The 26,515-nt window shown below is 37.6% G+C and overlaps 1 protein-coding gene across 1 annotated transcript in view; it reads left to right on the top strand.

Annotated features, from left to right (window-relative positions):
* Nucleotides 1-26,515, top strand: part of COL23A1 (collagen type XXIII alpha 1 chain) — a gene marked incomplete at its 5' end in the record, with an annotated part of 327,729 nt that overhangs the window by 253,104 nt on the left and 48,110 nt on the right. The window contains 5 exons of the mRNA XM_081319969.1: nucleotides 11,314-11,340; nucleotides 15,452-15,478; nucleotides 16,310-16,336; nucleotides 21,784-21,852; nucleotides 25,916-26,023. Of these exons, the coding sequence (XP_081176095.1) occupies nucleotides 11,314-11,340; nucleotides 15,452-15,478; nucleotides 16,310-16,336; nucleotides 21,784-21,852; nucleotides 25,916-26,023 (258 nt within the window). The remainder of the gene's footprint in view (nucleotides 1-11,313; nucleotides 11,341-15,451; nucleotides 15,479-16,309; nucleotides 16,337-21,783; nucleotides 21,853-25,915; nucleotides 26,024-26,515) is intronic.

Genomic DNA, 26,515 nt, shown 5'->3' with positions numbered 1-26,515 from the left:
TTAGATTGTAAGCCGCCCTGAGTCTTCGGAGAAGGGTGGGATATAAATGGGATATAAATAAATAAATAAATAAATAAATAAATAAATAAATAAATAAATAAATAAATAAATAAATAAATAAATAAATAAATAAATAAATATTTCTATGGACTTTAGCCACACTTCCTATAGAATATAATTGTTATATATAACAAACTTTAGTTAAGTTGCATGCATTTATTGCCTGTTGGATAACTCAAAAATATTGGTTGGTAGTATAAAGGAAAGTGCCAAGTAAAATCTTGTTACTTTTTTATTCATAATGTATATAGTTCTTAAAATAGAGATATATTTTTTTACATTGCATCCTTGGCAACTGCATTGTTTATTTGTTCAATTCTATGGCTTCGCATCTCAGCCAACATCTCTGGGTGGCTTACAGTTCATAAAATATATTACAGTTAAAACTTAAAAAATATATTTTAAAACAATAAAAACAGTAAAACCATTCAAAACAACCAATTCAAGACATTAACAATAATGTAGCTTTTAACGATGTGCTCTTAAAGCACCATAACTCTCTCCAGAGTGTTCTTGTTTCATAAAATCAGCCAGTCTTTAGAAATGTTCTTTGCTACTATTTGGGAATTGTTACACAATTATAACTACACTGTGATGTGAAACTTAATAAAAAGCATATTTTTAAACAGAAACATAATGGCAATCCAATCAATGCCAGTAAAAATCTTATTCAGAACCAGTATATGTAGACTTAATTTGTTCTATATTGACAAATGCATATTCAATGCTAGGTACAAAAAAATAGATTTTCTTGTACCAGTATAAATAAATGGATTTTTTTTTAAAAAAAATCTTTGATTTGGCATGAAAATGTAAGAGGGGTGAAATAGCCAAGGCAAAAAAAAAAAATCAAGACCATCTAATGCCATTATCAAATCATGATGAAAGTGCCTTATACCTCTAGGGCCAAGAAGCTAGCAACAAGATGGCCATTATCATGCGGAGACATGAGAAAGTGATAAAAGACTTACCGTAAACCCTGGATAATTAATATAGGTGGGCTTGATTGCTTGATTATGAAGCAGCTGATCCTCATAAGGAAAACTCTTGGATTTGCAAGAGAAGCAATGAGTCTCTTGAAGTCTTGTCCTTGACTTTTTGTTGTTAGGTCCTAAGTGCAACTTTGAGATCCTGTTGTTGTTGTTAGTTGCGAAGTCGTGTCCGACCCATCGCGACCCTATGGACAATGTTCCTCCAGGCTTTCCTGTCCTCTACCATCTTCTGGAGTCCATTTAAGCTCACGCCTACTGCTTCAGTGACTCCATCCAGCCACCTCATTCTCTGTCGTCCCCTTCTTCTATTGCCCTCAATCTTTCCCAGCATTAGGCTCTTCTCCAGTGAGTCCTTCCTCCTCATTAGGTGGCCAAAGTATTTGAGTTTTAGCTTCAGGATCTGGCCTTCTAAAGAGCAGTCAGGGTTGATCTCCTCTAGGACTGACCGGTTTGATCGCCTTGCAGTCCAAGGGACTCGCAGGAGTCTTCTCCAGCACCAGAGTTCAAAGGCCTCAATTCTTTTGCGCTCAGCCTTTCTTATGGTCCAACTTTCACTGCCATACATTGCAACTGGGAAGACCATAGCCTTGACTATACGCACTTTTGTTGACAGGGTGATGTCTCTGCTTTTTAGTGTGCTGTCTAGATTTGCCATGGCTTTCCTCCCGAGGAGCAAGCGTCTTTTAATTTCTTGACTACAGTCCCCATCTGCAGTGATCTTGGAGCCCAGGAAAATAAAATCTGTCACTACCTCCATTTCTTCCCCATCTATTTGCCAGGAATTGAGAGGGCCGGATGCCATGATCTTGGTTTTCTTAATGTTTAGTTTCAACCCAACTTTTGCACTCTCCTTCTTCACTCGCAACAAGAGACTCTTCAGTTCCTCTTCACTTTCTGCCATTAGAGTGGTATCATCTGCATATCTTAGGTTGTTGATATTTCTTCCAGCAATCTTAATTCCAACTTTTGACTCCTCTAGCCCTGCCTTTCTCATGATGTGCTCTGCATATAAGTTAAATAGGCAAGGCGACAGTATACAGCCTTGCCGGACACCTTTCCCAATTTGGAGATCCTAGAAAGAGATTTTTTGCCAAACTCTAGACAAAGGTCAGACAGTCCTTGTGATTGTAAGAAATGAAACTAGAAGCTTTATCTTTACTGAAAAACCAAATAAGTAGACATAATCAGCTGCCTATAACATTGCTTTGCATTGCAAATTGTAAGTTTTGATCAAACAAGATATGATTTCAACTTCCCGATCATCTCACTGTTGTACTGCTTTCAGAGTTAGCCCATATTTGTGCCAACTTGAAAAGTTAACTGACTCTAAAGTTCTTCAGAATGTGAATGATCAACTATGAAATAAAGGGGTAGAATGAGGTTATAGTAGCTAGGAAACCATACAGTGCAAATGGGATGGTCTTTCCAACAACATATCAACACTTCCTATAATATACAGTACATGAGAAAAACAGATTATTAGGAGTTGTAGGTGAGTTTGACTTGGAGGGTATGAAATAAGGCTGCATTTTATTTGTTTTGTATTCTCTGGCTTCAGTATGTTGTATTGGGCATACAAGACTTGTGGCTGCATTAATTGTGGTCTGTAACTCTGTAGACAGTGACTGGGATGAAACATCGTAGTAAGTCATAATGTAGCTTGCTTGGTTTTGACTTAATGTGTTTTGTGAATCTAATCATTGCAGTTTCTAAGGCAAGATTGATAGCCTTAGTCCAATGTGTGAATCCAGCCAACTGAGGCTAATTCAATAAAAAAATAGTGAAATAAACCATGGCCTACTGCAGTGTGTAAATCCAATGTGATAACTTAGAAGCATATATAATATACATTTAGTTGGAATCTTAAGATGGAATGAGAGAGATAGTGGCAGACATTCAAATCAGCATCTAATGAGTACTGTGGTTGCAGCAGAAAATCACCCATTTTAGCACAGGGCTCACTTACATGTGCTAATATGCATAGGCAAGTCGCTTAGCTACCTTGTTAGGTGAAAAAGAGAAGAGAAGATCACAAAGAAAGCTTTTATGAATTTAAAATGGCACTTAATATGAGAATAAATTATTGCTTTGAATCAGTAGGATAAGATTGCTAATGTATATATTTCCTAAGAGAATATGCAACATATTTCTTCATATCTTTTGTCTAACTAAATGATCTGTAAATTGCTTTCTCTTCAAACCAGATTTCTCCAATCCCTCCAGCCAATCCCTCACAACAAGAAACAGAAGCTATACTGTAGCTTTTCTCTGCCTCAAACACTTCCTGCTCCCTCTTGCATTGTGGATGATTTAGAGATCTTACAGACTACTTTGAAACTCAAAACCAACAACAACCTGTTTCACCTTTATCTCTGTCTCTGAATCACATCTACTCATCTTTTTAAAAGCCCTCTCTGAAACCCAATCAGTTCTCTTTTACTTCTTGGCCAGTTCACAGTTTTATTATTTGCCTGGTACCTGTGCATAAAAGAAATGCAGCTTCTCCCATTAATAATTTTGAAATTACTGAATCTCAAATTGCCAGATCTCCCTGTATCAATTATAACTAAGATATGCAAATATATATATATATATATGAAAAGCAAGAAATTAGAATCCCTTGGTTATATTTTACTGTTAATCAAAGATAACTTGTGTAAAATGAAGATTGGAAAACATACAGTTGCATCCCTGTGCATCACATATTTTTACATCCTATGGAATAAATGATAAATGGAATTCTGTTCATGAGGTTTGGAGACTGTTGACTCCCTCCACCAGCAAAGGAGGTGACCTGAAGGTCAAATATCATGATAAATTTAATATATAATGTGTAATTGACCCTGCTGATTATATTCTTATTAAAGAAAGCAAGAGGTTGAACTGGATTGCCACATGAGAATTGGTGGTCTTTAAAGCTTTTTGTTCTCCAGTTTGTAATTCCCCCTTCTTCCCTGTGACCTTGTTCCAGTTCACTTGCAATTAGATTTAGGACAGGATAGCAGGAAAATTTATAGGGCGGAGGGGGGGGCAGGAGTTAGAAGACATTGACCAAGCAGTCAAGGGCTCCATGAAGCCCAGCAAAAGTCACTGCAGTTTCCTAATTGTCTTTAACAATAAAGAACTAAAAGTGACACTTCATTGAAAGCACTTTTAAATTCAAAGAGGCCCATTCTCTTCTTCAGATACTTTAGTTTGGCTACTTTAATCTCTGAGAACAAAAACAAAAAACATCCTTATATAATTCAAAGGACTGAAGACCTAATTGGTAACTGTAACCGGTGTGGTATTAGGACAACTTATGTAAGAATGGCACCACAGTTGGTGTCAGCATCCAGCTGTCATTGGCTGATCTCAGACAAGCTAAACAAGGTCAATCTGGTTAATACTAGTAGAGGACAGCCTTGAGATTGTCTGATCTAGAGTGACAAAAGAATCCCAACAGGGGCAATGGAAAAAAAATCCACACTGCCCACAAAACCAACATGAATGCACTCCATGCAGTCACTAAAAGTTTCTGCGAAAATATATTCCCTGGAGTGTTTATTGCTTATGGGCACTCATAAAACTTAAAGGAATAATCTCCAGAGTATGATCTCCAACTCCATGTGGCAACCAGACAACCCACAGATTTTCATTTAGAAACAGGTTTTCTTCTTGTTGCCAACAATTCTAAATTCTAAACAGAGTTCTATTGCCATGACCTAAGATTAGTTCTCTTTTGTGCTCGGAGTTTTCTGGAATCTTTATTTATACTGGATAAATAGCCCTAGAAACTGTTCTTAGATTGGAAAATGTAATATTAGGAAGATCTTTTTGCATGCAGATTATGAGTGGTAGTAAATAATGCTAATATTTCCAGAGGAAAATACATAAATCAGAGATTTGCAAAAAAATCGGAATGAACTTTAGTAGAGTCCTAGCAAATAACAGAATGAAAGCCTGATTTCTTCTATACCAGAATCTTCTGATCAACATATTAAATGGGTACCCATAATAACCAGAGATGGAGAATAATGGTCCAGCAGACCTGTAGAAATATAATTTCCAACAGCCTTAGCCAGAAGAGCCAGTAAAAGGTAATGGGATCACCATCCCTACCACACAACAAGGCAATCTGTTCTCCCTAGTGTGTTGGACCACATATCCGAATTCCTAGCCAACATAGCTATCAATTTATCATCTGTCTTGGCTGTCTGTCTACCTCCCTCCCTCCTTCCAGGTGCAGAGTTTCTTTGAGCAACATTATAATCTGCTTACCCCAAATAGAAAAAAAAATACCAAGATCATCATCAAGAGACAATAATGGTTGGTTTTGCCCTTATTCTTTTACCGGTCTACTATAGAGAGTGTCCTCTTGTACTGTATTGTGGTTTGGTATGCTGGTCTGCCAGCTGTGGATAGGAAAGTATTACAGAGGGTGGTGAGCACAGCACAAGTTATTGTGGGTTGTCGCCTGACACCACTGGATGACATCGCCAGGACTTGCTGCCTTGAAAGAGTGAGGAAGATTCTCATGGACGACTGACACCCTGGTCGGTATCTCTTTACTCTCCTACCATCAGGTAGGAGATACAGGAGTATAGCCAGCTGTACCAACAGGCTGAAGAACAGCTTCTATCCGTGGGCTGTCAGGCTCTTAATGGGAAATAATTTTATAATTTTATGTATGACTGACTTGCGAGGCCGGTGTGTTGTGCAATTAGCTCAGATGTGTAACAAGGGTTTGTTGTCACTGTGAGTTGTTGGGGGAAGGCACGAAGGGAGGCTCAGCCAATCTCAATGTATACATGGTTGTACTTTGACAATAAAGTTTCATTCATTTAATTTCAGGTAACATAGAATACTGTTATTCAGATATGCAGATTTCAACCATTCTCCTCCTCAACATATATGGCTTTGGCCATGTTTGCTGGGTGCTTTGAAAACTGAAGTCTCCCACATTTGGAAGGCACCATGTTAGTGAAAACTAACATCATACTTATTTTAAGAAGTTGCTTAAAGCTTATTATATGGATTTTATTTTATTAATTTTTAAAAAATTGTGTGGCCACGTATCTTAGAATGCAACTTTGGGCAGTGCACAACATCATTCAGAAGGCAGCAGTACTTCTGACTACATATTCAAGTCTAGTGTTGCCACTCTCTTGCTCAGTTATCCAAGATGCTATAAAAGGGTAGTGATCAAAGACTACTAGCAATTGGATCCCCCTTTAGAACAGGCATCTCCTCATAAGCATTTTAAATACAGCTAGTCAGGGCTTTTTTTGTCATAGAACACTCAGAATGGAGCTCCGGCGCCTTTTTTGGATGGAACATTGTAGGCGGGTTGTATGACGTGTGAGTTCCAGCACCTTTTTCTTTTACAAAAAAAGCACTGCAGCTAGTACATGCCTGCCATGGATCTACATTCATTAAAAAGATACCTATTCTGAAATGGGATCATGACTGGATCAAATCCAAGGTATATCTGACCTACTGTCCATATTAGTGCTCAGAAAAGGATCGGTTTGTATCTGTATCCCAGATGGATGTTGTTGGCCTGATATTGTGAAAAGGGTTCTGTGTCTCAGCCAGTCTTCTCTCAGTTAAGAGAATTCTATCTGGCTGGGAATTTTGGGAGGGCAGAATTCACATCTGGATGGTTGATAAAAACTGATCTAAGCCAAAGCGAGGCCAGCAAATGAGTTGATGTTATTACCACATTGTTCTACTTAAAGTTTCTCTGAATTCGACTTCACTGTTTGAGATGGTAGTAAGGGAAGCTTCCAAATTATTTGAGAATGCTGAATGGTGGCATTATTCTGATTGGCTTTGCTTTTTAAATCTTTTGTTTATTGACATGAAGTCATTGAGGAAACAATTGCACCCACAAATGATTGAAACTTAATTTTGAAGTCCTTTGCAAGAGTAGTAACATCTAGTAAAATTCTGACATTGGCAGAATCAGCATGCTCCAGGCCTAATCAGTAAAGCACTGCCATCTTGTGGGACTTGAGAAATTGGATTTCTCTGTTTGTTCCTATACTTTGGAGTAGTATTCCCAATAAGTCCACACAATCCACATGTATGTTCAACAGGCCTGGTAAGGGCTATTTTGTGACTCTACTTTATAACCTATGTTTTGTACGGAGTTGGTAGTTTCCTGACATGGATCTTAGTAATCTCATTTGAATTGATTTTCTTGTTTTAGTGTTAATGATTTGTAATTTGTAAGCTACCTAGAAATTAGTTTGGGTGTAATAGTTAAGGCATCAAGTTAGAAACTGAGAGGCCATGAGTTCTAATCCCATTTTAGGCACAAAGCCAGCTGAGTGACCTTGGGCCAGTCTTTATCTCTTGGCCATAGGGAGGAGGCAATGGCAACCCCCTTTTGTCAAAACCTTGCCGAAAAAATCTGCAGGGACTTTTTTTAGGCAGTCACCAGGAGTGAAAACTGACTCAAAGGCACAAAGCTGGAGTTGCAATTGTGATCAAGGAAGCCTGTAAGTCACTTAAATAAATAAATTACAAAGTCATTTTGTACCAAAACATGTTCCATTCAATTGAATGCATTTGAGCACAATTTGAACTTTTAAACAAGTTTCAGGGAGACACAAAATAGGAGCGTATTACACTACACAATATTTGAATATATCCCTTGAACTTTTCAGCACTCATGAAAAAAGTATTGTCAAAGCATTGTCATTTTTTATGCAGAAGAAATTTTAAAACAGGCAAACGAAGGAGCTGTTTTCTATAGATATAATTGTCTACATACAAAGCTATTATCTAACTACCTTGTGAGATGCTGAGAACTCCTCTGAGTAATAGTTTTTTAGCTGCCATCGATATACACTAAAGCTATCTCCTTCCCTACACCCACTAACTAAAACTGCCCTTTTAGGAAGACAGAGAACCACTATAAAACAATATCTCTCTGCTCCAGTGTCTCAGACAGTCCAAGTGGACTGCATAGTTACCTCCCAGCTTGAATACTTCACATGGGTCTTGGAAACCCTTTGGAAGTTTCAACTAGTCCAGAATGTAATGGCTTGGGCAGTAATGGGCATTGAGTGTGACATCTATATACAGGTAGTCCTTGACCTACAACCACAACTGAGCCCAAAATTTCTGTTAAGTAAAACATTGTTAAGTGAGTTTTGCCCCATTTTACAAACTTTCTTGACACAGTTATTAAGTGAATCATTGCAGTTGCTAAATTAGTAACATGGCTGCTAAGAGAATCTGGTTTCCCCATTGACTTTGCTTATCAGAAGGTCAAGTGATCACATGACCCCAGGACACTGCAACCGTCATAAATACATGCCAGTTGCTAAGTGTCCAAATTTTGATCTTGTAACCAGGGGGATGCAGCAACGGTTGTAACTGCAAAAAATGGTCATAAGTCACTTTTTTCAGTGCCATTGTAATTTTGAACAGTCACTAAATGAACTGTTGTAAGTCAAGAACTATAAGTTTGAATGGTGTATTTATATTTGTACTGTATTTGAAATCTGCATTGCTTGCCTGTATGCTTCCAGGTTCAATCAAGGTGCTGGTCATTACCTGCATGGCATAGATTTTGGTTATTTTGAGAAACCACCTATCTCCCATGATATCTACTTGGCCAGAAACAGTGCCCTCTATTGGGACCTAGGAAGCATCCCTTCTCTTTGTGGTTCTTTCCCTCCAAATAAGAATCCTACTGAAATCAGTGCGACTCCCACTATGTTGGAATTCTGGAAGGACTTGAAACCCAGTTGTTCTCCCAGATAGATGAAGCCACTTATTGGATGTATTTTGGTCTACGTTTTTGTGTAGAGTAATTGCATCCTATCCTATTTTGTATTGTTTAGTATTTTTATTGTTTATTATGAGTAATGAGTAGAAGTATCCAAAGTGAAAATAATTGAAAATAAACAATTAATTAAATGTTCTAGCTATAATAATAATAACAACAACAACAATGTTGGAAGGGACCTTGGAGGTCTTCTAGTCCAACCCCCTGCTCAGGCAGGAAACCCTATGCCATTTCAGACAAATGGTTGTCCAGTCTCTTCTTAAAAACTTCCAGTGTTGGAGCATTCACAGCTTCTGGAGGCAAGTTGTTCCACTGGTTAATTGTTCTAACTGTCAGGAAATTTCTCCTTAGTTCTAGGTTGCTTCTCTCCTTGGTTAGTTTCCATCCATTGTGTCTCGTCCTGCCTTCAGGTGCTTTGAAGAATACCTTGACTCCTTCTTCTTTGTGGCAGCCCCTGAGATATTGGAACACTGCTATCATGTCACCCCTAGTCCTTCTCTTCATTAAACTAGATATACCCAATTCCAGCAACTGTTCCTTATATGTTTTAGCCTCTAGTCCTCTAATCATCTTTGTTGCTCTTCTCTGTACACTTTTTTCTGAAGGAGCACAAGACGTGCCCCCAAAGGCTTCTCTTCTCCCTGCCAAAAGCTTTTGCAAATGGATGAAAGGCTTCAGGGAAGAGATCTTGCACTGCTTCAGGCCTTCCGTATCTTTGTGAAAGCTTTTGGCATGGAGAAGCGTGAAGCTGAGAGACTGTGCCCCAAAGGCTTCTCTTCTCTCTTGTGCAAGTGGAGCTGTGCATGCACCAGCCCGCCACTCACACAGCCCTGTTCCCCTCTCCCCCACAAAAAAACTGGGCTGCCAAGCCTCAAAGTTTGGGGACCGCTGGTCTAGACTGGGAATTTGGAAAATCATAACAGGACAATGCAATGGGAAGGCAATGGCAAATCACTTTCATATTATTCCCCAAAAGTCACCAGGAGTCTAGTTTGACTCAGAGGAGAAATTATCTTTACTTTTATCAGAACATGTAAACAGACGTATATATCATGTGTTTCAAAATACATTGGAACTAATTCTTCACTGATATGCAGCATCTGTCACTTCTATTAAAAGGTTGTAGCTTTAGCCTAATATCCCAACATTCCCAAATGTTGTGTTTTCCCAGCTTTCTTCACTATCCACAATTACGGCCAAATGATAAATGCCTATGGATTCATATTTTGTTCACCTTCCATATTTCTTGCACAAGCAGAAGATAGCCATATATTGAGTATCCCTATCATCTAGAACACAAAGCAAAAGAACTACCTTCATACTTGGAAATAGATTGCAAAGACGTGTTTATATAGTACAGAACAACTGTCCATTTATACACTCTAACTACTCTTTTTTTTACTTATAGATGAAAGGGTGCTTAAAGTTTATAGTCATTAAAGAAATAGTCGAAAAAGAGATAAATGACTTTACTAAGTATCATTTTCCAGTTTTTCCTTAATTGCAATTATTTGTTTTCACAATAAAAGCTTTGGATCTGTGCCAGTGATTATGCATTAACCAGCATCATCTGCTGTTTCTTCAGTCTGGATAATGTTTGGATTTAGGAGAAATATGGCAGTCCAACTCTTACAGTGGATGATTCATTGTTGACTTAGCGGATATAATGAGGGACAGTCTTAAATTAAATAACTTATTAAAGTATTGATGGCAATTATTGCAAGACAGAGCCAACTGGTTTCCATTTGAGAAAGTATTAAAAAGGATGTGGGTTGTGGTTTGAAAACAGTCAAAAAGTATTGCTCGGTAATTAAACACCTTACTAAACAAAATTCATAGAGGGTTGTCCCACGTGATCATGGAATGAACATTTGCTTTTGATTTAATGAACAAAATCTGTAGTTCTTCTATTACATCTTCAGTTCTGCTGGGAGAATATCATATTTTCCGAGCCCTCAAAGGTGACTTTTAAACTTTATTGTAGAGAGGGAAAACTGTATTTTGTCAGGAAGCAAGTACATCCATAGTATGACCATTATGGAAAACATGGGTTTTGATATGTCACAGATAGTTAATTGTGATTTGATTAGTAATAAGTAACAGTCTCCTCTTCTCTGCATACATCAATGCAATTAATGTGTATGTAGAAACATACTCCCTATAATTCTCTTCATCTCATAATTATAGGCAAGCATTCATTTTTAAAACACCAATTCTGTTGGTTTGTTCATTTTTTTAATGTCATAACACCCTCAGCCATTTACCTTTGTTGCAGTGTTAGAAAAGCTTTGTAAGGGCAAGCAGATCCACCCTAGGCTGCAAGGGTATTTCCTCCTGTTGATCTTGCATTATTGGCTTTAAATGGCACTTCCAGAACTATTATAAACTCCCTAAATATGGGGGGGGGACTTTAAGACACAGAACTAAATAAACCACAAATTCATATCTTTCTGTAAGACTCTTCTCTGCTTTTTTTAGGGGCCCCTTGGATTGGATGGAAAGCCAGTAAGTAATGATCTAAATAATTAATACATTTACAACTATATGCTATAGAGAGTACGGAACATACCCTACAAAGATATGAAGGAGCTGTTGCCAAGGCAAAAGGGGCTAAAGTATTTTTTTTAAGTCAAGAACTACAAGATAACATTGAGAAATGGCCCATGCAGAACCCTCCCTAACTCTCTGAACTATAAGAAACAGGAGGGAACAACAATCAGATTTGCAAGAATCTGTAATTCTGCCTTTCTACTAACTACTAAGATTCTGTTATTCTGCCCATCTATTAACTAAAATGATCCTACTCTTCCTGGATTGGTCTATCTCAGACATGTCAAACACAAGGCCCGGGGGCCAGATCCGGCCCGCGAAGTGGTTTCATGTGGCCCGCGAAGCCATCCTGGAAACAGTGAGGGAACGGCCCCCACTGCCTTGGCCCTGGCCCAGAGACCCTCCTTCTGCCAGAGACCCCCAGATCTGTCCCACTCCTGCCCAGGCCCCCATAGGCACCCTTGATACGAACGATGTAGAGCTGGCCACGCCCACCCAGTAGGCCATACGCACTCTAGCCATGCCCACCCAGTAGGCCACGCCCATCCGGCCCCCTGAGGGCAACCACAATGCTGATGCGGCCCTCAATGAAATTGAGTTTGACACCCCTGGTCTATCTAGTGGGGTTGACAGTGCCCTAATGCTTCACATAGAATCATTTGTCACCAATTATTTCTGCATGTTCCACCAAATCTGACAAAGTAGCCATGTTGTAGCTTCCATCCATTCAACGTATGGTGGGACCAGGAATATGCCTTCCATGTCATCAGGCCTGTAGTATCTGGTTTGCCCATTTTGGGTGTTTTTTGTTTGTTGGGTGTACCTGTTGTTTATACTATTTCCAGTTCATTTGATGCTTATTGTGTTTTTTAAAAAACCTTTTGTTATTTGCTAAGAGTCACAAATGTGAGTTAGGTGGCCATATAAATTGTTCGATTAAACAAACAAACAAACAAATGGATTAATTAAAAGTGCTGACAATATGAATATAAACCACTTAGAGAGGGCTGTTAAACACTATGAAGAGGTATATAAGTCTAAGTGGTATTACTACTGCTATTAATCGGATCTTCTTACCTTTTGAAGAGAGAAAGAGATGCCAGCAGAGCAAGTCAGAAGAACAAGTAAAAAGCTTACAGAAATACTGGATGCAAAAGAGAGTCTAAAAGCAAATCAATGACACTAAATTGATTCAGAAAGCTTGTTGATTCTAGAGATGTGAAGAATGGAAAACAGTGAAGGAGAAATGTAAAGGGATTTCTGAAAGCTTTCCAGGTTGCAGGCTTCAAATGCAGTACTAGCTCAAGCTTCTATGGCACCCTCTAGGCCACATGGACTATGGTGACATCTCCACCTATGCAAAGATTTGTATTTTTAGAATAGCCTTTGATTCAGAACCAGCCATGGCACCCTGGGCCAGTCCCAACTCAGCCGTAGTGTACAATGCCTGCTCACACATAAGTGTGAAATAGAAAACTGGAGGCTTTCTATGTGGCTGCATATATTGTTTGTTTGCAGATCCTACTTGTAATGATTATTTCTCAAAACAAATGCTTTTACTGGGTCTCCTGTGAATTTGAGACTACAGGTAGCCCTTGACTTACAACCTTTAGTTTAGTGACTATTCAAAGTTACAATAGAAAAAAGGGACTTAGGATCATTTTTCACACTTATGACTGTTACAGCATCCCCCATGGTCATGTGGTCAAAATTCAGGTGCTTGGCAACTGCCTCATATTTATGACAGTTGCAGTGTCCCGAGTTCACAGGATCACTTTTTACAACCTTCTGACAAGCAAAGTCAATGGGGAAGCCAGGTTCATTCAGGGTCTTATTAACTCAATAACTGCAGTGATTCACTTAACAACCGTCACACAAAAGTTCGTATAATAGGGCAAAACTCAGCTGTCTCATTTAGCAACCAAAATTTGGGACTCAACTGTGGTCATAAATCAAGGACTAGCTATACTTTCAAAAGGCCTTTCTTTTCATGTTCACAAGAGAATGTAGTATTATTTTCCTTTTAAGCACCTATGTTGAAATTCACACAGTGCAGCCATTATTTATCTGAAAGTTGTTTACAGACTGCTTGGCATGGAATACAGGCATTGCCCTTGACCAGGGGTAGGCAACCTTGGCTCTTTTATGACTCGTGGACTTCAACGCTCAGGAATTCCGGGAGTTGAAGTCCACGAGTCATAAAAGAGCCAAGGTTGCCTACCCCCGTCCTTGACTACCGTATTAAAAAACAACAACAATCAGCTTGGATAAGGAAAAAAGATGACGTCAAACAGGTTTCCTGTGCAGCCTTGTTTAGTACAGGTAATCCTCAACTTACAGTCACAATTGAGCCCAACATTTCCATTGCTAAGCAAGACAGTATTTAAATGAGTTTTGCCCCATTTTTACGACCTTCCTTGCCACAGTTGTTAAGTGAATCACTGCACTTTTTGAGTTAATAAGGTAGCTATTGAATGAATCTGGCTTCCCCATTGACTTTGCTTATCGAAAGGTCGCAAAAGGGGATCACCTGACCCTAGGACACTGCAACCATCCTAAATACATGCCAGTTGTCAAGTACCCAAATTTTGATCATCTGATCATGGGAATGCTGCAACAGTTGTGTGAAAAATGATGTCACTTTTTTCAGTGCCGATGTAACTCACAAATGGTGATAGGTCAAGGACTACTGTAGTTGGAGTATGAGAACTCTGCTACTGAGAGAACAGTACCAAAGCTTGGGCATAGCAGTTCAACAGGGCGACTAGAAAAATTAGTGTTCAGTAAAGCATCTTCCTAACATTCTCTGCTCACTGATCCTCCAAACTGACTAAAGGGCCAAGTATTTAATCTATACCAGTAGCCCTTGTGTGGTCGCTGTTACAACCATTTGCAGTTATGACAGTAATGAAAAACTTTGCAACCAATCTTTACATTTATGACTTTCGCAGGTCTATGAAGCAAAAAAAACAACAACCCAAAGTAAGATTAGTCAAGGTTTCATTTAGCAACTGCTTTGCTTAACAACTGAGTTGTCATTCCCAGTTGTGGTCACTAAACAAGGTCTACTTGCAACAAAAGTAGAAATGTAAACATTTGGATATTTTGAAGTAATAAGGAAAACAAGTCCCTAGAGTAATTTTCAGAAGTTAAACATTGGGGCAGGGGTAGTAAAAATGCTTTCAACATCGTTTACAGATATATTTTGCTAAGTTTATCTTGGCTCACTTGTAAAAGCATGCTTGGTGCATACAATTGTATTGTTTATTCAAACCATAATTATACATTTTTTATTGATTTCAACATGTTTTTAATTTTGATACATATGGAATTACAGGCTGCTCAACTCCCAAAAATATCATTTTAATTCTTGTCTGTTTATGAGAAACAAGCAGGCAAAATGTTTATATTAAAAACAGGAGAAACTGTCAAGATTGTTGCAAAAGAAAGGAAGTTACGTATTGATTTTAGCTTCCACTCTAATGAACAGATACAGAAACAACTTATTGTGAGAAAAATACTTCAATGTTAAATATTTTGCTGAACTGTCTTGTTTTCTGAAGCAAGTTATTCCTAACAGACATTTTTAATTCTTCTAATCCATTTTTTTTTAGTTTTGAGTGATTTCTGAAACTTAGATTTGCCTCTAGCACTTCACACTAGTGTATTTTACAATTTAATTGATTTCCAAATACAGAACAATTGCTTTCACATGTTAATCATTTCATATTTATTCAAGTTCCCCTCTTTGATTCTTTTTCAAAAATAAACAACAAAACAAAAGGACTTTGGAGGCGAAATAGAAAAAAAATGGCTTTCTTCTTGATTTTCTGGTTCCACCACCCTTACCCTAATTGGTTATCTCTTAATAGAGCAAAAATCTCTATTTTAGACTCTCCTTTGGGGATCAAGTTTTCAGCCACTTTCCACTCTATTATGCTAGCTGTCACCTGTTGAAATAGTTGTATGGGAGAATAACTATTTTTATAGTAGTTTACATAACAAGAAGGGTTCTAACTGAAAACAGTGCTTCTCTATGCTAATTGTTCTTTTTTTATGTCTACAGGGACTTCCAGGAGCAAAAGGAGATAAGGTGAGTCAAGTCCTTCGGGAGAAGGGCGGTATACAAATTTAATAAATAAATAAATAAATAAAATAAATTGAAAAGTGCTTTGACATTGTTAGGAGAGGTGTTAATTAGTCTAGTAAGCATTGTCTTATTCTTGTGGCCTTTATTCTATATTGACTTTATTGAGATGGCCCTGCAAGTCAGACCTGGATAGAATTATCAATGAGTAGTATGTTGGTGTGTATTACTCTGATGTCTCTCACAAGGCTCTTCATCAGCAGATGAAGGTAGCACACCATGCATTTCCAAGAGAACAAACAGAGAAAGAAGCCAAGAACAAAAAGAACCATCTTTGAATTGTTAGGTGTACCATGTACCCACTGGCAAGAACAATTGGAATAGCATGTTTTTATAACCACCTTTTTAATGCTCAGGGAAGAATTGAGGTGAACTATAAACTGATGCTGTATCTTGCATGAATTTGGTGATTTGACTTCTGCAGCAAAGTTGGAGTCCTAAATCAGGACTGCAATTGGCTAGTTTCTTTCCATTTAAATATGTTCATCTAAGAATTGTATAAATACTTTGTCTATACCTGTCCTGATAATACTTTCTAGAGGTCCTTCCATTCTACCCATTCACTTGCTATATGTAACTCCCAAATAGCTCACTAAATTGAGGCGTTTATAATGTGGACAACTTCTAGGACATGAAATAATGTTGGCAAATGTCAAACATTAATTTTTGAAACTTCTAATTTCCCATATTTCCCCACTGTTCCTATTTATAAGGAAGAAGTAATTTGGCCAAAAGCAACACTGAGCAGCAGATGATAGTAACTTTTCTGTTTTGTAGGGTGAACAAGGAGATATTGGCCCAAGGGTAAGTATCACTAGTAATTATGAACATATTTACATGTACATGAGAGTTTGGCTGAAATAAGCATAGAAACATCAAAATATATGAATATAAGCATAAAGATAAAAAGATGGGGGGGGGGGGAGACCCAGAGCTGTACAACTTATCCTTACCTTTCTTTCTCCCAAAACTGAAATTTTAAGGAAACTTTCCAAAAGAAAACAAGTTTTATTCCAGACTGCATTTCTGCACTTTATTTACTTGGGAATAAATCCTTTTGATGTCATGGGAACTTCTGCATAAACATCAGCTATTAACTCTTTAATTCCCTTTTCCAGTAGAAAGCAATATTTAAGTTTAATTCAATTTAACTGCATATGATTATATTCTTTCCAGACTATCCCTATATGGGTATCTTCTCTTGTTTACAGTCATGGTCATTTTACAGCACCAGACTATATGTTTCTTTCCATGGCTCTCTGTTGATGTACATTGTGGTTCATGTAATAACTTAATAACTTGATTAGAAGATTGGGCCTTAGACAAAAGCACCATCAAAGGAAATAGAAAGAGCAGCCCTAATGATTTTTCAAATATGCAAGCTTTGTAGTTCAATAGTAAATTTCAGAACAGTAATGCTGCATATAATTTATTAAATTAACATCCCATAGGTGAAAGCAAGGTATTATCTAGATATGAATGAATAAAGGAAAGTTATAATAACACAGCAAAATGGTCTGATGACAGTGATAGAGTCTAAGTTGAAGTGGAAACCTATAGGAAGAGCTAAGCAGGTATACAGATGGTATACACCAATGATGCTACACAGATTAGATGCATAAGAAACAATAAACAACATCAATGTGCAATATACAATAACAAAAAGGATACTGATACTAATGAAAAACATAGAATACTATTAAAGTAACCAAACTATAACTAAATAATGATTGTTGAAGCTTCAAATGCCCTTCAGAAGTGCTTTGTTTAGAGCAGTTTCCAGAAGACAAAGTTGGATCAAATAGATGTCCAGTGGGAGGCTGTCCCAAAAAACCAGAACAAACAAGAGTTATCTACCACAGGGGTCCCCAGTCTGTGGGCTGTTGCCCATTACTGGCCACTGGCACGTGTGAGTGGCTGGCCGGTGCACACATGTGCACATGCGCACAGTCCCACTCTGTGAGTGTCACAGGCATTCACAGCTCCACTCATACAACAGTTGTGGACTTTCATGGCTCACTCACGTGAGTATCACAGGCTTTTGTGACCCCACTTGCGTGAGGCACTCATGGCCCTACTTGCACAAGCAATAAGTGTTCGTGCATGCATTCACATCCCCCAGAAAACCATCTCTTTCCCTCTCCCCCAACTACAGGCTGCCAACCCCAAAAGGTTGGGGAACTGTGATTTAGAACATATAGTGTAAGGATTTTAACAACTGCTATGTAGGACAGACAGAAGACAGCAGAGCACATCCATGAACACCAACTAGTAGTCAAAAAGCACAACAAAAACTTGTTAATCTCAATACATGGACACACATTACCATAGCTTCAACTATAAAACTAGCATTCTAGATCAAACTAAATCCAAAAACAGGTTATTCCTGGAAGCCTAAGACTGATACAAATCAGCCATCAATAGGTACATAGAGATAAACAAGAATTGCACACCATTCAAAAGAGACAGCAAAAAAACAAAAAGATGAGAACATGTTCTCTCCAGCAGCCTACACCCAGATAGGCAGCACTTAACATCAGACAAACAAGCAAAACACAACACAAAACAAGGAATTATCAAATCATACCCCCACCAAAACTGGCATGGCAAGCTATTGTATATAAACAAGGAGCAAAGCCCACACTCATGAACACTGATGAAGTCACCTAGTCAGTTAATGAAGCATTTACAAGTAAACAACCAAGCTCAAAGAACACCAAGGGCTCCACAATTCAACCATTCTCTTTTGATCTAACTGAACTCTGTTTAATAATTAACTAACTGGATTGAACGTTTTTCTCTTTTGTAATGCAAAATGTTACTACATGAAAACAGTGTGAGCTTTCCAAGGAGTGTAACAAAATTTTAAGCCAAACAGGAAATTAATTTCTCTAATTCTACAATCCTCTAGATTCAGTAGAAGCTAGGATATACAGTACTTCAGTTTTATCAGAAGAAGTCAGATTGCTTTAGATAATGCTTTGATTCCATTGCATTTCTACATTATAATGGGAAGAGCCTTATTTTATTTTTAAAGAATTTAATAGTTTTTATCACAATTCACAAACAATTCACTCAGGAAATCTTCTGTTAGTATTATCAGCAGAAGAACAGGAAACAATGCATATTTAGAAAATGAGTTGCTAAAAAATGGTATTTAGCAGTGCGACTTAATCTCTTTCTCAAAGAAGGATTGTTGTCACTGTGCATTTAACATAAACCATAAAATGGAAATGATTCAGAAGGGGTCTTTACATTTTAAAGGAAGGAAAGAAAACATTGCAAGCCATTTCCAGATGTTATCAATTACGCATAAAAGAGGTTTGCATTTAGCAATGTTCGTGTTACGAAATATATTTATGCCCCATTTTCTCAAATGTGTTGCGTCTTTTGGGAAAATTGAGACCCAGTCTCTCAGCAGGACAGACCAGTAATCAGATTGTAGTTCAAGCAATATGTAACCATCCAGTTTCTCTCACAAATGCAAAAACCCATTCAGATTCTTTTGAAATTTTAGGACATTTTTTTTACTTCTTTGGCCCCTAAACCCTCTTGTTCTCTTTTCCATTCCCAGATACATTTTTTCTGTGACAGCATCTGGCCTAAATTATTTTTATTTCTTTAAATTGGACAGGTTTATTTTGCTTTGGCCTCAGCAGCAAACTTTATTTCCTGGCTTAAAGGGAGGGTGCATTATTTCATACTATATGCTTCACAATACATAGTACATACATTTACAGTTGTAAATAACTTCTATTTTCAGAGGAAGCAGTCATTTACTTAATATTGAAAAATCCTAATTTTATCTGAGTGTATCATGATCAAAGTCTACATTAACTGGCCAGACATTTGGTACCCAATTGGACCCACTGTTGTGTTTGACCATACAATTGTTGTGGAATATATTATGCCATGTTTCCAGCATTTTAGTTCCATGTTTTCCCAATCCAATCTTTCTAGACCTTTGCTTCTTTTAATTTATATCTGAAATAATTTTTGTTATCAAGTTCATTAAAGAAGTATCTGTGCTGTATATATAAATTATTAGGAGGAGCGTAATGTTATATTTTAATCAAATATGAAGAACCAAATGATTACATCAGACTTTTGGTCCATCTAATTAATCTTCATCAAGCAGATTTTTCTGAAGACTCATGGCACCCCATGTTTCTCTCTTGATAAATAGGCATTGAGAGGAATCTTGCCTTGAGTGGTATTGATTAGAATCTTTTGTGAAAATTGGAGGTTTATTTTATGAAACGGAATGCTGACTGAAAAATTTAGCATTTCCAACAAAGAAGTCTTACTTCATGGAATTTTATGAACTGATTTCCTCTCCCAAGCCTGGAATGCTGTTGAGATTATGGAGTTGAAGTCAAACACATGTGCAAAGCACTAACTTCAGAATTCATTCTCCATACTAGAATATATGTTGACGCCACTGTCTTTTGTTCAAAAAAGAATAAAATCAAATGGAACATGAAGTTTTACTGCTAGGTTGCTATATGAGTTCTCTCTTTTGTTACAGTGGCTAAAATAGAATGTGACAAGATCCTCTATGTATTAAATCAATCAGCTTCAGTACTGGAGATCATTATTATTTGTTTTCCAACTGAATTGCTGACTGTGCTGTGAACACAGCAAGAGTAAGGGCAAATAAATATCTATGGATCAATAAAAATAAAATGTGGCTTTGGTTTCTTGATTTTGCTACTCCTGTGGCCCAAACTAGCACATAAAACTGGAATATTGACTTCCGCTTCAGCTAAGGCTTGAATCATATCTACAGTACATTCAGTCCAAGACATCTAACTCGAAACAGCATTTTGATAATGATAATCTAAACAACATGAAAGCTGTGTTTCGGATGTATAATTTATAGCACATGTTTTCAGCCAAAGTCCATGGAAGTAACTGGCAAAAAAAAATATATTCTATATTTACATCAAAACAGCATAACAGTGCTTTTAATCAGATTCTTTTCTTCAACATTCTTCATTAAAATTGTGTTAAGATATTACATTATTTAAATACATTGCTATATCATACAAGATTGTGAAATTTTATTTCCAAGTAGGTGTAGGATTATATACAAGATGATAAGGTATTTTTTTCCACCATTCATTTTCCTTTTTATTTTATAAATGAGAATTTTCCTGAAATGCTTATACAGAAATCTGTTCATATATAAATAAATATATGTAAATTATCACCTTCCCAATGTGCTAAATAAATGAAATGTGCTATAGGTTCACTAGACAGTTAGGTCTATCCTTATCTAATAGAACTGACTGGCAAATCAACCTTGTTCACGTGTTTCTATATAAAAATCATTTTAAGTACTGTAGTGGTTAAGACACATGGTGAGACTGATAGACTATGAGTTCTAGTCCCACCTTGGGATGAAACAGGCTGGGTTACTTTGGGATGGTTACTCTTTCTCAGCCTTATGAAGCAGGCAATGACAAACCACTTCCAGAGATTTTGCCCAGAAAAGTGCAGGGACTAGTTCAGAAAGTCATCAGGAGTCAATACTGAGTCAATACTGATAAACAAAGAAGGGGAGGGCCCACCTAAAGTTGATTTTCCTTTAGCTCTCTCTCTCTCTCTCTCTCTCTCTCTCTCTCTCTCTCTCTCTCTCTCTCTCTCTCTCTCTCTCTCTCTCTCTCTCTCTCTCTCTCTCTCTCTCTCTCTGTATGTGTGTGTGTGCATACATACTGTACCTACACACAAAACACATACATATATAGATGTTGAGAGTAGATTTTTCCCTAGCATATAACTGAAATATCTATTTGGGTTTTTTCTCAAAACCTAGAAAGTTAATATTGTCCAAGATGCCATAGTCCAAGACACCACAGTGACTTAATAGGAACAAGTGTTATCAGAGTATGATTGCTCTAATAAAATGTATGTTATCCCTTTAAAATTGCCATAAAGCATCTCAAATTTTGATTTATGGAGACAGGGGTTAAGTAAAATGTTTTAGCTTTGTTGAACAGGTACCTCACCTGTATGCAAACCTATGTGAACAAGCCCGAATCTCAGGAGAGCTGGGAGTCACAAGTTGTCTCCTGTGAACTAACAGAATAGTTTATTCTGCTGTCACCCATCTTGTGACTTGGTTTTGAATCTGTTTCTGATTATATCAATTGTTTGCTTCATATTGGAGTTCTTGTATAAAATGCCTTTACCCTTTTCTCTATCTTCTTTGTCTTGATTTTTTTTCTTTGCTGACCTACATTGACTAGATGGCTTTTCCTCGCCTCAGTCATGGATTTCTCTCTGACCAGCATATTTTTAGCCGACGTATGTTTAAGGTAGAATCACTTTTAATCTTCTGGCTTGCTGTGTTTTCTTGAGAGGTTGTTGGCTTTTCTTAATTTAAGCTTCTCTCTTCTACTATTTTATTCTTCTGCTCTTTCACACTCTGACAAGATCTTTTATCGTTCTGTGTCATAAACTAAACTGAATATACTTGAGTGTTGTGGCAATTAGAATCAGAATTGTATTACTTTGTTGTAGTTCAGTCGCTAAGTCATGTCCGATTCCTTGTGACCCCATGGACGATAGCATGCTAGGCCCCTGTGTCTGTCTCCTGGAGCTGTGTTTCACTGTAAAAGCATCAAAATAATATTTTAAAAAATTACTTACTATTTATCCATAATAAACATTTCAATTATCATCCAGTTACTTCACCATTTGACTGAATACAGAGGTTGCCTTCATGAAAACAGATTTAATTCTTCTCCCCCACTTAGGGAAAGTCGTGGTGAATATATGTCATGACTACTCAGATTTTCCATAGATTAAAATGTGAAATCTACTGTGGCTTTACAAGAATTGCAAATGTCAGCAAGAAAGTAAGCAAACTGCCAAGCAATGTATACAAAGAATATGTTGTGTGCATGGAAAATATCTCAAATTCTATGAGTTTCATATTTAACAAACATAGAACTAATTTTCAGAAACAGCAGATAAATTAATACACTGTACTGCTTGCAGTTTGCAGTGTTACATCCTAATACAGAATTCGTTTCTATTCCATCCTGTATTAGGCCACAGTCTTCACTCTTAAGTGTTTCATATATGCAGTATGCAAGAACTTCTACTGTCAGCAACTCATAAATTTAAGCAATCTTAAGATATTTTTGCAATCCATTCAGTTGCTTCTAGTTCAAAAATGTTACATAAATCAAATGTGTTTACTTTTCTTGTGCCTTACATTTTATTTGTGATCTGTAATGTTAGCATCATCTGAGCTTCATCAAATTCATATAAATTCTGTTCATACAAATCTAAGAAAAACATTAAAATAATATGTTCCAATCCCCAAGATCTGTCTAGGTTCATTGCTGTGTTCTTGCATGTACTGCATGCCATATACAGTTGGAATATTGACATAGTACATATCAATATCAAAACAGATAAGTCAATAGTATGTCCCTGCTTTTTTAACGCTATGTTTATCCAAGAACTGAAAGATTGGCAAATTTGTCAAGAAGCTGTTATTGACCATGTTGATATGTCCTGTTTCAAGAATTATGGTCTTGGTACAACTGCCAATTTTAATGAATAGTAAGAGTGGGATGTACATGAAATAATAATTTAGATTTCCAGTATCATTGAGATGAAGCTATTTAGTTTGGTTTTATGGTATTGCCCAATAGAAAATTATTAGAAATTGAAAAGATGTTGAATGTCTTTTATCATTAAATTTCTGAGTTTAAGTAGGATGGCATTAAATTAACTCTGACACTAGGACAACCTGCTCAGATATTAATTTTCTTGGAGATTTCAGTGATGGCTTCATATGTTCTGGCAGGATTATTGGTTATTTTCCAAACCAGATTATAATCCAGGTTATAACAATGATAGCTGACACTCTTGTTCTTGTGGAGGCTAGTTTTAATTCTCTACTTAGACCAGAGCTTACTGGAACAAGCTATTTGTCAGCTTCCTAATTTGTAAAATAAAAATAATATTATTTCGCATGTTTTGGTCACCACATTGCAAAAAAGATGTTGAAACTTTGGAAAAAGTGCAAAGAAGAGCAACAAAGATGACTAAGGGCCTGGAGACAAAAACATATGAAGGACAGTTACAGGCCGGTCTGAAGAAAAGAAGGAATAGGGGTGACATGATAGCAATATTCCAGTATTTGAGGGGCTGCCAAAAATAAGAGGGGGTCAACTTATTTTCCAAAGTACCAGAAGGCAAGACAAGAAACAATGGATGGAAACTAATCAAGGAGAGAAGCAACCTGGAATTAAGCAGAAACTTCCTAACAGTGAGGACAATTAACCAGTGGAACAGCTTGCCTTCAGAAGTTGTAGGTGCTTCATCACCAGTGGATTTTAAGAAAAGACTGGACAGCTACCTATCTGAAATGGTATAGAGCAGGGGTAGGCAACCTCGGCTCTTTTATGACTCATGGACTTCAACTCCCAGAATTCCTCAGTCAGCTATGCTGGCTGAGGAATTTTGGGAGTTGAAGTCCATGAGTCATAAAAGAGCCGAGGTTGCCTACCCCTGGTATAGGGTCTCTGGCTTGAGTAGGGGGTTGGACTAGAAAACCTCCAAGAACCCTTCCAGCTCTGTTCTGATTGAGTGCAGTTACAATACTTTTGCAATATGATTTAAATAGAGACATTTTCAAACATGAAGCAACTTACTTCTGCTTTCCTGCAAATGAATTTTGAAACTATCTTAAAATTCATAGCAGCTTGTTTAAAAACCATCATCTTGTATTTGAAGAAAGGAAGTTTTAAAAAGGTAGTTTACTCTATGCTATGAGCATAATATGTGATGTACTGTATACTGTAATTTTAATCTGTGTGTATTCTTGCTGTGTGACCTCCAATTTAAAGGTAATGTCGTGTGTGTTCTACAAATACTGCATTTTTGTAAATATTTCAGTGAATTGCAAGATTATTTTTTTCTAAGAAAAAACACCACATTATGGGCTGTTTAAAACTATACAATACAGCAGTTGAAGATAAACAGCCCACATTGGTTGGTTACCTTGATGTCTTAACACCTAGACAGGAGACTGCCTCGGGAACTTTTATGTGTAATATGAAGGTCTGTGGAGGGCAGTCAGGAAATGAAAATAGTAATATAATATATTCTAAACATGCATCTAGATTTTCCATGGTAACTATACATCTGACCTAAGAGGCAATTTGTAGCTTACTGTTTGTAGAAATTTTTGACAGTTGCTTCATGATAAAATGAGATAAATAAGATTGAAAACACTGGAAAACACTTCTGCCCAATGTGATCTGCACAGGACTTAATGATGGTGATAAAAATAAGATATAGCAGCAGTGTTTGCCTTAAAACCATAACCATGCCCCATAGCTTTGCTGATGCTTTCTACAAATATAGCTGAAAAATCTATTTTCTTACTAATTTCCCCTGATTTTGGTCTAAAAAAATATGGGAACGCAGCATTTGGAGACACAAAGAAGATATATTGTACCCATCATTGCATAACACACATACATATGAATTGGACATGGTGAATATAACTTTACAGCCTCCAATATTTGTTGCCAAATACATGCAAAAGAAGTCTTTAAAGGCTTCTTAAATATGAGAAGAAACGCGGTGGCTCAGTGGGTTAGGACGCTGAGCTTGTCGATCAGAAGGTCGGCAGTTTGGCGGGTCGAATCCCGAGTGCTGCGTAGCAGAGTGTGCGCCTGTTACTCGTCCCAGCTTCTGCCAACCTAGCAGTTCGAAAGCACGTAAAAATGCAAGTAGAAAAATAGGGACCACTACAGTGGGAAGGTAACAGCATTCCGTGCGCCTTTGGCGTCTAGTCATGCCGGCCACATGACCTCGGAGATGTCCTCGGACAAGCGCTGGCTCTTTGGCTTTGAAACGGAGATGAGCACCGGCCCCTAGAGTTGGAAACGACTAGCACGCATGTGCGGGGGAACCTTTACCTTTACCTTACTAAATATGAGGTGCTTTAGGTGCAATAAATTATACTCCATAAAGTTTGATTAACTTGCAGTCTTAACGTTTATTGCAGGACTTAAAAACATCACTAAGTCCCACATATATTCTTCTGCTGCTTTCCATCTTCCTGCATAGTAGGAATGCACCAAGGCACTTCTGGGTTGAAAGGATTAGCTAGTGACATCACCATTGCCCAGGGGACACCCAGTTGGGAGTGCCTTTCATATCCCTGGCAGGAGCTGGCACAAAGGACGGAAGCTCATCCCTTCCCACAGCAGCACTTGGGTCTCGAACGCGAGCTTGCTGCTTGTCAAACCAGCATCCTAATTACGCCAGGTCCTAGTATTTGATGATACAATCCATTTACTAGGAAAATGCTCCCCCCATGTTATAATGCTTTGTCTAAACTTCTCATAGGGAGACCAAGGTAAAGATGGTGCTGCTGGCCCACCTGGGCCTCCTGGACAGCCGGGTGCAAGAGGGCCTCCTGGAGATACAGGAAAAGATGGCCCAAAGGGTCTTCCTGTAAGGCATAAATAATTACAAAGCTAAGTAACATGCATGGTTTCGGAGAGATGCTCCTCATGATGCATGTAAGCTAAAAGAACTTTAAGTCATATACCCAACTTGATCTTAAATGTCTGAAGAGGTTAGTGGAAGGAAAAGTATAGTATCGTTACAATAGAGAGTAAGTGAAGAAGGCAGTAACTTGATTGAACTTGCCATCAAGTTTTATTTTATTTACAGTCAATGATTTTCTTATGTTAGCTTGTCCAAATATAATTTTCCAATGAAATGCATTGGATAACCTTCTCAGGATTTATTATTTATAAATCCTAATTATATACCAAGCTTCAGGGATTGACAACATTTTATTTCCCTTGTGTTCTGTACCAGCCTGCTACCGGCCCTGCAGAAAAGGCAGGGACAACCCCTTTACAAACGGCAAGAGGCTGGAATTAAGCCTGCCAAATTTATTAACATAAAACAGCAAAACAAGACACCAACCATGAAACA

Source organism: Vipera berus (genome assembly GCF_964194415.1).
Source record: "Vipera berus genome assembly, chromosome: 2".
NCBI classification, from domain to species: Eukaryota; Metazoa; Chordata; class Lepidosauria; order Squamata; family Viperidae; genus Vipera; species Vipera berus.
This window is presented reverse-complemented; position numbering and strand designations above follow the sequence as displayed.